General features: G+C 38.3%; 1 protein-coding gene across 2 annotated transcripts in view; it reads left to right on the top strand.

Moving 5' to 3' along the window:
- The window catches only part of grm8b (glutamate receptor, metabotropic 8b), an 83,182-nt gene that overhangs the window by 13,790 nt on the left and 56,438 nt on the right, over positions 1-12,954 (top strand). For both annotated transcript variants that reach the window (XM_027020741.3, XM_035523807.2), the window contains one exon: positions 12,464-12,680. In XM_027020741.3, the coding sequence (XP_026876542.2) occupies positions 12,464-12,680 (217 nt within the window). The remainder of the gene's footprint in view (positions 1-12,463; positions 12,681-12,954) is intronic.

Here is a 12,954-nt window from a genome sequence, read left to right on the forward strand (position 1 = left end):
TAGGTCAATGTAAAATCAGTCACATTCTATGTACATAGTTCTGAAAGGTTTAGTATAGCTTGGTTATTTAACTACTTATTATATGGTGGCTAGTATGTTGGTTGTACTGGCTTCAGATGTCTTATGTCCCTTCACCTGAAGGGAGGAGGTGTGGTTTAGGCTTCAGTTATGTGGATCAGAGCTTGCCTAAGGACATGCAATCCAGTGATCTACAAGTTATATACAACATACATCTTTAAGAAAAATTAATGCCATTTTCAACTCACAACATTCAAACAAGCATGGGGCTGAAATGGTTTCAAGTGAGTAGTTTTATCACACGTTCTGTTTATAATGCCTTATCATAAAATGGGAATAACATCACAGTTGTTGGGGAATCTGCTGCTTTAACAGTATAGATTATTAGTGTTTTGTGTAACCTATTAGAGTTTCTTGGGAAGGTATACATACACACACTATATGACCAAAATTAGCTAGACACCATCATATCTATATGCACTTGTTGTACATCCCATTCTAAAACCATGGCATTGATATGGTGTTTGCCCCAGCTTTGCAGCTATAACAGCCTCCACTTTTCAGCAAAGGCTTTCCACAATTGTGCCAATTTAGTCAAAAGAGCATTCTTGAGGTCAGGCAATGATGCTGGATGGGATGGCTTGGCTCATAATCAGTGTTTCAAGTCATCCCAAAGGTGTTCAGTGGGATAGAAGACAGGACTCTGTGCAGTTTCTCCACACCAATCTTATTCATCCATGTGTTTATGAACTTCAGTTTGTGCACAGAGGCACAATCATGTTGGAAATGGAAAGCACATGAGTTTGTATATGGAAATTTCATGGATATGTGCTTGATTTTATACACCTGTTTGCAGTGAGTGTGACTGAAACACCTGAACTCCATAATTAGGACATTAAGACCACTGACAGGTGAAGTGAATAACATTGATTATCTTGTTAGAATGGCACCTGTCAAGGAGTGGGATATATCAGCAGTGAGTGAACAATCAGTTCTTGAATTTGATGTGTTGGAAGTAAGAAAAAACTGGCAAGCGTAAGGATCTGAGTGACTTTGACAGGGGCCAAATAGTGATAGCTAGAGGACTTGATCAGAGCATCTACTAAATGATAAGTTTTGTGAGGTGTTTCTGATATGCAGTAATTATTACCTACCTACCAAAAGGGATCCAGGGAAGTACAATTGGTGAACCGGTGGCAGGGTAACAAAAATGTTAATGCTGGATATGATAGAAATGTGTCAGAACACAGGGTACTTCACTGTGTATACCACCAAAAGTGCCTTATAATGGGCATCATGACTGGAACATGGAGCAGTTGAAGAAGGTGCCCTGGTCTGATGAATCATGTTGTCTTTTACACCATGTGGATGGCAAGGTGCATGAGCGTCGCTAACATGGAGAAATGGCATGAAGATGCACTATGGCAGAGCAAGTGTGATGCTCTGAACAGTTCTACTGAGAAACTTTGGGTCCTGGTATTCAAGTAGATGTTTCATTGATATGTACCACCTACCTAAACATTATTACAGACCAAGTACACCCCTTCATTGCAATGGTGTTCCCTAATGGCAGTGGCAGTGGTTTGTGGAATATGAGTTCAAGGTGTTAACTTAGCCTTCAAAATGCCCAGACAGACATCTGTGGGATGTGCTGAAAAAACAAGTCTAATCCATGGAGTCCCCATCTTGCAACTTAATGTATATTGGGTTGTAATGGGACACAGATGTCACGGTGCGGTTCACACCACAGTTTGGGCAACACAATTCGGTACAAGTTCAGTACAACAGGAAAAAAAACAACATAACCTCTCAAATGCATAAGGCTAGGTTTCTTTTCATTTCATTTTGACAGTAAGTAGTGCAAGTTACAGTTTGTTCCACCTACTGTTATATAGTCCTCCTGAGTTATTTGGTACAGCCTGTAGAGTATAATGCTGTAAAATGTATACAGCAAAAACACACTTTCGCATGGGTCATATTTTTATGTAGGGCAGATTAAAAAGACAATAGTTCACAATTGGCTACAAAACTGTTTCCACCTCTAGTTTCACTGTCAGTTTTTGTGTTTGCTTTAGTGTCTTATGTCATGTATTCTGGATTTTTGACCCAGGAATGAACTATGGTTACTGTTTATGGATTTGCTCAAAATAAAGCTCATAAAGCTAGCTCTTCTCAGCATTTGCATCTGCACTTCAGTCGCTATGCAATGCACATAGATAGACAAGAAACAACCAAATGGCAAGGATCATATACAAGAACATGTGCAAGGCATATAAGATGGACACCTGCAATTCCAAATGAGAGGAACTGCAGAGTGGTGGAGAAGAACATGCCTAAAATCCTGTGGGACCTCCAGACCCAGACACATAAACAAGTAGTGACGAGCCAACCAGACACTGTGATATTAACAGCAGTGATAATAGATGTGGCAGTCCCAGGTGATGGAAACATCCAAAGGATGGCATATGAAAAGTTAGAAATATAGCAAGGACTGAAAGAAGAAAAAGAGAGAATGTGGAAGGTTAACAACAACACCAAGGATGTCCCAGTGGTAAAAGAGGCATTTGGGGCTACAAGCCCCAAGTTAGTGGCTCCAACAGATTCCAAGGAATGTGTGTGTGCACATGTTTGTGTGTGTGTGTGTGTGTGTGTGTGTGTGTGTGTAATACAGGCCAAATCTAATAATAGTTCATACTGATTACATAAAGGTTTTATATTTTTCAGTTATTGGTCAAGTGGCAATTTTAAAAACAACAAGGTTACTTAGTCTTGCGCTGTTAACTGTATGAAGTTAGACATGGCATTGGCCAAGGAAATAATTACAATCCACACTCATACAACCATTACATTACTGCACCACCAGGACACAAGCAGTCTGACACTGTAGCTGTTCCACTTTCTTTTCATTTAAAAAAAAGTTTGTATGTCCCTGCACCATTATACACTACTCATACTGACATGAAGCAAGTGAGAAGTGGAAAATAAGTTCTACATCCAGACATTTTGGACCATTATTTGGATATGTTAAGCAAGGTAAACTAGTGTGTGTTCAGTATGTTAAATAAGATACCTTTTCCATGCAACTGATTAGGAGATTTATTTCTAGACCTGCTAAATGACTGCAAAGATTATTGCAACTATGCAAATAAGCATAAGAGAAATATTCATTTTCTGCAATGTTGTGATAATGCTCTCACTTGTTCTCTGCTGTCTACAGGTGGGCTTAAAGCACACCATGCTGTGGTGGTCACAGTCAGACACTATTTGTGCACCTGCACTGCAGCATAGGAGCATCAGATGGCTTGGAAGCTTCTGGCTAGAGTCCAGCAATTACCACACCAGGGGGCTCTGTTACACTGGCAGCAGTTATAGCCAAACCTAATGAGCCACAGCCATAGCAAACTGTGCTTCTGCTCAAAGACATCCAAACACACTCTCAACTCCTTTTGAGGTGTGGGGTTATATAAGAGCAAAACTATGCAGAAAGATGCAGATATGTGCAGTCAGAGTTTGACAAGAATGTAACTAAATGCAAGAGTTTGGTTGGCTGGTTGTTATTACACCAATAATTATAACTGCAGTTACACCATGCTGTGTGGTTAGTTACTTCGTGTGACTCTGTGGAAAATACTCACATATACAACATGGCTGTTGCTTAGAGTGAGTATATTTCATTTGCAATAGCATTACCAAAGAAAGTATTCCTCTCCTCAGGGTTCACGAATGTCCAAGCAGAGGTGACAAGAGGGTGTTTTGTTATGATGACGACGGAATGTTTTTATGGTGCCCCAGAGGTATTGTTCCCTGCGTATATGTGGATTCCAGTTTGAATCTTGAGGGCTGTATTGTTTACAAGAATAATAGTACTTGCAATGCAAATACTTTGGAAGCTATGAGTTCATGATTTATCATTGCTAATTCTTTTGAGCAATTATCTGAATTATTATATTCACCTTAGTTGCAAAATGCTACAGACACAGAAGTAATTGCTTATGTCATAGGTCCATGTCATTAAAGCCAGAGTCAGGGTTTTAACAGCAGCAATAGCCTAACTACAGTGCTAAATGACTAAAATTCTAACAAAAGGAGCATTTTTTTCTCCTAAAAATCATTTGATTTCAAGATCCAAAATTTAGTGCATTTGCTAATACATTTAATGTTTATAATAAATAACAATAAGAATAACAAATGCTTTTGGCTCACTGTGGACTGTGACAGGTGTATTTAACAAAAGAACTGAAGTTGCATACTATACATTTGATGTAAATGGTTGATGCAATCTTTGCAAATTTGTAAAAGGTGCATTTGATCATACATTCCTGATATGTAATTTATTCTATAGCTGAACATCACCTCAAGAAACATTAAATGTATTTGATGATTGGTCTTTGGGTGACAGCCTATTCCCTAAGGTCAATGCAATTCACACATTAACTGTGGCATTATTCATCTTGTCCCATTTCTATCAAGAACAACACTCATGCATGCTGACTGCAAGATGCCCATTCATAGTACAGATCCAACCAGCAAGGGTTTTCAGAATCTACCCTGTAAGAAGGTGTATGTTGGGGGGCTGAGGTGGCCAGCCGGTTATTTGCCAGAGACTCAAAAATGCCAGTGCTAAGATGATTCCTTTGTGATAAACTGGAAACTGCTCACCTTGACAGGCTGTTTTCTTATGACTAAGGTCAATGAAGAAATTAGTGAAGAAATTAGTGACTTCAGAAAGTGCTAAAGTGGCCTAATTGTGAAAAAGAATATCCTAGAGCTATTCTGCAGTGACTTTTGCAGGCAGACTTCTGTTTACGTGTCTGTGAAAAGAAAGCCATCCTTTTACATTTAATTCCCTCTATTTTTGAAAACCCTCTTTGCATTTCTGCTTCTTCCTCTCATCATTTTTGCATTTATGTCTGCATTTGTCACTTGCGAATGCAAGTGAGGCCATGCTACGTTCTGTGTGCTCGCTATATGAATGTCAGAGTTATTACAATGATTTGCTCTTTATCAGTGAATGTTTTTTAATTTACAAGACAATGCTAAAGAGCATGGGATCTTTTTTACTTTGCATATTACAAACACAAAAATGCACAAGAATGTGGTGGTAATTTGCAGGTTGGTGATGGATGGTACTGCCTCCTGCCCTCTGCATCTTACATAACCCAGCCTGAATTGAAGGGAAACAGCAGAGCTGAGATTTCCCTTAATTGCTATGTCTTCCTTCCTTTCGTTGTGTTTTTTTTTTTTTTTTACCACTCATCCCAGGGCTACATTTGTAAATGCCAACCAAATAGCACAGTTGAGGTATACTGTGCCACATTTGCCAGGAATGAACTCTTGTTATTGCTCTCTTAGTTATGACTTAATTTTGACTGTTTATTGCTATTTTAATTTTGACTGTATTAAAGCATACTACAGTTTTTGTGTGTCATATTAATTTGAAAAAAGACAGAATATGAGGAAACATGAATGCTTTAGCTTTCAACATTTCAACATTATGCTAACAGATTTGAAATGCTGATTATAGTTCATTGCAATCTGAAACATATGAATGGCTGTTATTTTCATATTGTCTCAGAGATCAACATGGCTGCCAGACATAAGGTTCTGACTTAGGTTTTTATATATGAGGATTGGTGTATCCTCTATACATTTTCACTTTGTCTCTTGCCACTGGTCAGTGTGCTAGCTCTGAACTTTGAGACCTTGTGGATATACTGTAAGCTAGTATCTGAAGTGAGCAAAATTTCCTGATGATGTAGAGGCAGTAGTGAAGGCCACCTCTTCTGATAATTAGAAAGTGATTGATGGTGGAGAAGGATAATATTTTTTTCAGGTATGTGGTCAGATAAATATCCATCTGAAAGGGAACCAGGGAGACATTAAGCAGCACACACACACAAATATTTCTTTAGCCCAAGTCCAGCATAAATCCTCTGTTATTAGGCATCTACAGGTAGGGAGCATTAGATCACACAGAGTGGACATTTGCTGTGACATGGTGCTTTACTTAGGTTTCTAGGAAATACCTCTCCACTGAGCTATTTCATACAGTGATTTTCTAGGCAGTAGAAATATACATTAGTATATCGGACAATCGGACAAAAAACTTGTATCTCAATTTTTTCAGTTTTAATTTTTATACGTTTAATTTTTAACGCTAGAGTTCTCAAACAAAGCCTCATAACGCCACATGAAATGGTGCAAACACCTTGTATCAACATTATATATAAACATATCTTTGAGAATAACTATGAAACACGTTCAGTGTTACCATAGTCTTTTGAAAAGTAAACCATGCAATTTTAATAAAAGTTCCATGAATGTATGCTATGTTTAGAGCTTTTTTCCTTCTCCTGAAAAGTTATTGTTTTGGAGATAGAAGGTTTTCACTTGTCAGTGACGATATAGTGGAATATTTGGTAGATTGAAAGCACAACATTGGGGCATCACTAAAAGGTGCAATTAACACCTGCACAGAACAAAGAGTCGCCATAGGCTGCAGCTACTGGAATCCAGATTTTTCCTTTATCACATGAAAAAAATATCTACAAAACATTTGTGATCATTCATATAATCTCTAGAGGTTATCTGATTTGCAGGTTTAGTAGTATAACTAGACAATTAAATATCTCTGTAGAGGAAGAATCCTTTGTTTGGCACACCATCCTTTCCTTAGCCGTGAGCACTTTTTCCATCTAATGAGATTGCTATGTTGCTCAGGGCTCCTAGGATTTTGTTCTCTAGCACACCAATTAGACATTTGCTTGCATTGTTCCTCATTATTACGATGATCTTGAACAATTAGTAAGCGCATGGCCATGGATGCTCTCTGAGTAGTTGTCCCACTTCATTTGAGCTACTGTTATTGGTGGCTGAAAGTGCATAGTGTCAATAAGCCATTAATTTTGTCAACATGCCAAAGCAAATGAAATGAACACTCAAAAGAGAGTTAGACATGCTGAAATTCAAAAATCTATAACATAAACAATGTATAGAAACTAATTTTCCCTTGTAACACACATACCTGTACTAAAATCATGACACAGAACTGATTGGAATAATTGAAAATGCAAATATAAATATTTTATAAATAGTATGACCAGGAGATTACAAATAGCATTATGCTTGCTGTGGCCTGCTGTACTACCAAAAAGTGCTTAGAAAAGCCTGAACTACTTGGGACTATTTGAGCCAACTCTACCCTTAAAATGGTTAAAATACCCAAAGTGCTTTGTTAGGCAATGAGCAAGTTAACCACATCACATGGGTTTGCAAGTTCTCTTTATTTAAATTGTACTGGATAAAATAGTTAACAAAGTGTAATGCCAACAGTACAAGCACAGAGCAGCTGCCACCTCATCATTAGTGGAAGGTTAAAAGCTATATACAATCAGAGGAGTTCAACGGTTACATCATTAGCAGCTACTGGTTATTAAATAACAGAAAAGTTAACAGCCAAAGGTGACAAGAGAGCTTCCACAGCAGAAATCTATTCCCCAGAATGCTGGGTTAGGAGAGACCCCAGCTTACCTTGTTCACAGACATCATTAAATCTTGTTCCCACACATAGTTGTCCCATCTGTGGTACACAGTGACTCTACAAGCTGCTCTTTCCCACCTGCCACTGCAGTTAAGAAACTCTGAACTATATGTTGTACAATCACTCACAGCAGCTGGCTGTAACAGTTTCCTTAGAGTAAAATCCCTTAACCTGATGGCACATCAAATCATACATCACCTATTAGTAAAAGCTTAGCTACTCACAATTTAGCTAGGCACAGACCCTTTCCACTGCGCAGGGCAAATATCAGAGGTGCTGGTAAATTTCTCCAAATCCCAATGTTCTGCTACTCTCCTGATGTTACAGCCTTATTCTGATCACTACTACTGCAAACTTGCCAAAGTCCTCAACACTGGAAAAAATAACCAGTTCTGTTGAAGGCCTTTACTCCCTTCCTCACACTGTTTGCCAATCACATCCCACATCCCAGGTGTTCTTTACTGCTTGCACGCATCCACCCATTTGCAAATAAATCAGTTAAGCCATTTGAAACTGCCTTGTTCATGTCACTGATTGAACACAATAAACACACTTTCTCCGTTGCACTAATCATGCATCTGGACACTGTAAATGTAAAAAAAAATGCAAAGATAAATAAAGCATGCATAAACCCACATGAACAACAAAAGAATTAGAATGAAAAAAGTACACATTGAAAATAAACATTTATAATAGGCATTTCTTAGAAGAGCATTGGGGACATCCATCTTTTATATGCAGTAAGAATACTTTGCTCTCATTCAAATGTTATATTTAAAATGATTCTGTGCTGCCCGTGGGAGGTGACTTATGACAATTCCATCAGTAAATCATCAGCTTTGCCTTTGAAAGAGTAATTCATGTTTGCTCCTTCATGCTGACAGAATCTCAGCGCAACCTTCTGATCCTCCAGGCCTTACCCTCATTATCACCCCCTTAAATCACATGGCCTCATTTAAGTTATCACTATTAGTCTTTACCCATCTCTGCTTACTAGTAAATTGCATCCCAAGTCTATTAAATTGTTTACAATAGTTGTGTAATTTAAATGATTTCTACCACTCCAACTGTTACACTTTAAAAATTTACCTTGGCATATTTCTATTTGAGGGAATATATAGGGGGCTGAAAGAGGCTTACTGTAACAGGGTTATTTTGTTGCTGAATTAAAGTTTTGAACTTCAAATGTGAAAATCCCACTAAAAAGCCTGACTAGGCTGTGCTGGAAGAGGCAGGCATATAGGACAGGAACTTTGCTGTCAACAGCAGGCAAGGGTGAGACCAATGACCGATTTAGAGTGGAAGATGCAGTACTTAAATCTTTCTTTTCTCTCTTGCCCTCTCTCTCTGATTCCCCAGTGGGTCTCACTGCAGCCTAGCCTTTAAAGGAACTGTCCAATGAGAGGCAAGGGAACAAGAAAAAATGGACCTCAGTAACAATAACAAAGCAGAAAGAATCAGCTATGTTTCTATATAATAAAGGTTTATGTCAAGAATGTGTGAGGATTTATTTAATATTTTGCATTTGCACAGTCGTTCATTTTTTCTGAGACAGAATAAACATTTTTTTTTGGTGTTTCCCTAAATTATACCACTAATGAGGATTCCTCACTGAAAAACCTCTTAGCACAGGACTAGGCATAATCATCATTTAATTACATTAATTGTTTTGTATATAGTCTCGCTCAATCTTAAAACCAAAGCATTAATTACCAGTGAAACGAAATTCTGAAACCTCTCCTGAGACACATTGTGTGCACTTATTTTTTGCTTGATCTGCAGACGTCACTTACATCCACACTTGCAACACCTTCCCCCCCCCTCCCAATAACCACAAAATTTCCAAAATTATCCTAACCATGCCGAGCTTAACATAGGCAGACACCAAATGCAAGTGCAAAAGATTCCCTCTGAACTCTAGCTGAGAGACATAGACAGCACCAAAAGCATGGTCCCACACCTCAGCTCAGACAGCAGTCTCCAGTGTGCACATGCTTTCAGAGAAAGGTGTGAAGCTGAAAATGGTGGTTCACATATGCATTGTGTTTGAGTGATATGGCACCAGCCTGAATGAGAATTTCAAAGCAGCTCAGAAATCAAAGACAAGATATATCTCATTTGTGGAAGTTACAGAGCATATTGATCTGTGTGAAGGTTTTAACTGAACATTCTAAATATTAATATAAACTTAAACCATGAATGACAATACCACATTCACTGTTATGATTGAAAGAGCAATATATGTGACTTCAACTGACTACTCATGTAGCTTTTTTCTTAGTTTATCCAGGCTAAAGATCAGTAGATGAATCTGAGACAAATGCTGTGAAAAAAAAAATTCTAAGCAGACAGGCAAGCCTGCTCTAATGTCTTCCTTACATGCATGGCAAGAAGGACACAGCCTGATGCAACATAGTACATAGCTATACAGCTGGATTTAGTTGTATCCTAAAAAAGAAGATGCTTTATTATAATAACCAAGTTCTTTCTTTGCAGTGGCACATAGAGCTAAATAAGAGGAATATTCTAAAGATGTCATCTATACTTTAATGGTGTATAAAATATACTCAGAGCAAAAATATATTTTCCTTTCCTGGTGTTTGTAGGCTTTAACTTTTGGCAATAGCTTTGATAATAACTTAATTTTGCCAGCTGGTAAAACAGCGCAAGCTTTCTGTTGAGGCGGGGGTTGGGTAGTGGGTGTACAGGTATGTGAGGCACATTTATCAGAAAAAGGTGGGGAAGGAGGTAGAAAATAATGAGACTGAAAAAGTATGAACATTTCTCTTGCTGAAAAGCAGTTTGTGTCCATCCCTCTTAGTGGAAGTGTTTAAAATAAAGGTCACCATAGAAGTTAATTAGTACTGTCTTAATGTAATCTATCAGTGCTGAGTTGCTTTGTTGCATTTGACAGCTCCATTATGGAGCCACACACAAAGAACTGTGTGCATTGTTGAGATTAGACAAAAGAGATAATAACAGGTAAACAAAATCTTCAAAATAATGAACACTTTTTGACTAAAGCATCACATTTTAATGCAGACATAGACTTGCAAGAATTACTAAACTATCACTTTAATAGTTACTATAAAGACATTTAAAGATAAAGTATTAATTACCTCTTTATACAGCATGACTACAATGTCGCATTGTAAGCTATATGAACTTGAAAGCCATCTGCTGTACCCAGGGGCACCCTCTCACATTCCAATCCCGATATCTCCATTCATTGTCTACCACCCAGAGTGAAGACATCTGGATGACCTCAGTATCAGTACAGAGTGAGTGCATGATTTATTGCTCTTACTTGCTGTAATCCTGGAGAAGCAAAACCATAGTCAAATGCTTCTCTCATCTGCACAGCTACTAATGATGGGCTTATTTTTCAGATCCTATTCTGCTGTAATTGGCACTGAATTCTACATTGCAATTAGTCTGAACCATATATAGTAAGCTTGACACTGTAGACAATTTAAAGGCCTTTTTTATTTGTGGTTTAAAGTTTATTTACTGCAGATATTCAGTTTAAAAATATAATAAAAGTCCTTTATATGTTATTGCAAATTTATGCAAATTCAGATTTCAATGATCCCATCCTTAAGATAGTACCTGTTTTTTAGATAAGAAATAATTTACTGAGCTTGGCAGCCTTTTTGACAAGCAAAACCAGAGCATACTGATTCATTTCTGTCCATTCAAACTAGTATTTAGTTTGATTAACTTGATTGCAGATTCTCACTGCCTCGGTTACCTTGGGAACTTTGGCAACACATAGATTTATGAAGAAAAATAACTTATTTGCAGGTGCGATTGGCCAATGAAGAGCAGCAGCAGCATGTAAGGACATACTCTTGCAGTCTCTGATATACTGTGAGTTGGCCTAACTCTTTATACAGTTCTAAGTGGAGGTGTAATTGATAGGTGAGAAATGGGGCTCCAGAAAGTCTAGACAGTTGGTGTTGATCCTTTAGGAGCAAAGCAGTGTCTCTCTTTGATAAATGGTAGAATTACAATGAGAAGACATCCTGCCTGAATGTGAATAGAACTGGGCAAAACACAAATATAACAATGTAAAGAAGCAACTATGATTCCCCTTGGATCAAACATTACAGACATAACATATATTAAATATACAAAATCATTCAACCTGTCATATTGCCCCTTCTCATGACTCTAAATAGAGTGAAAGGCTTGTTATGTCAGGTCTAGTGTTAACACATTTAATTTACAGCAGCAGAACACAATCTTCTCTTAACACATCAGCCTCCTCCTTTCCCCCTTGAATTCACATACATATATACACAAATGCTTGACAGTTCACAAGCTGATTCTCACATCTGTGCCATTTGTGTTTAAAAGATTGCAGTTTATGAGAATGTACTGGTGTACATGAGCAGCTGGTTGGTGAGTGGCATTTGTATTGCCGGCAGGTTCTCTGTCCGTCTCTTGTGCTGAATGCCGATGAGCTTGGCCTCTGGGGCTCTGGCCGACAGCCTGGCCTTTTGGCTGAGGAGAAATCAATCAGACCGTCAATTGCCTCCAAAGAGGCATTATCCAGCCTACCAACCTGGGCGCCCTACCTCTCGCATCTCTCTTCTGTTATACCTGCTGTTGGTGTGTCATATGTATCCAATGGGTTCAAGTTTTTGTATATATGTAAATATATGTAAACATTCACACACTGTAGAGCTTTGCACTGTCCCTAACTGTTGACTTAGAATATGTATGAAACAGCAAGTACAGGTTTTGCAGTATAGTGGCAACTTCTGTAAAAAAAATAATAACAGTATTAGATAAGGTCTCTTGTTTGGTTTGCTTGCACTTCATAATGGTTTTAGCACTGGAGTACTGACATCTTTACAAGGTTACTGAAATTTCTTAGAACTCCATCTTTTTCCTCCACAGATCCCTCAGATAAGCTACGCCTCAACTGCACCAGAGTTGAGTGACAACACCCGCTATGACTTCTTCTCCCGCGTGGTACCACCAGACTCCTACCAGGCACAGGCCATGCTGGACATTGTCACAGCAATGGGATGGAACTATGTCTCCACGCTGGCTTCTGAGGGAAACTATGGCGAGAGCGGTGTGGAGGCCTTTGTCCAAATCTCTCGGGAAACTGGTAGGTGAAACAGTTGCTAGATATGTTTTTTAATAGATTGCAGCTCTCTTTGCTCCTGGACCTTGTATTAGATTGGTTGCTCTGGTTTTTTTTTTTTTTGTTCGATTGTGTCAGGCCACACTAAATTAATCTAGTTTGAATGACAATTGATTCATCTTGCTTTAGGTGTGCTGAAAAGTGGCAGAAACCCTGTAAACAGAGGGGAGGGTATGGTGTGGATTTAATTTTGGTGAGGTATACATCATGAAAAGTTGTGGTGGTCAAGCTTTTTATG

This window comes from Electrophorus electricus, chromosome 4, assembly GCF_041902795.1.
Source record: "Electrophorus electricus isolate QZ-2024a chromosome 4, ASM4190279v1, whole genome shotgun sequence".
Taxonomy (NCBI): Eukaryota; Metazoa; Chordata; class Actinopteri; order Gymnotiformes; family Gymnotidae; genus Electrophorus; species Electrophorus electricus.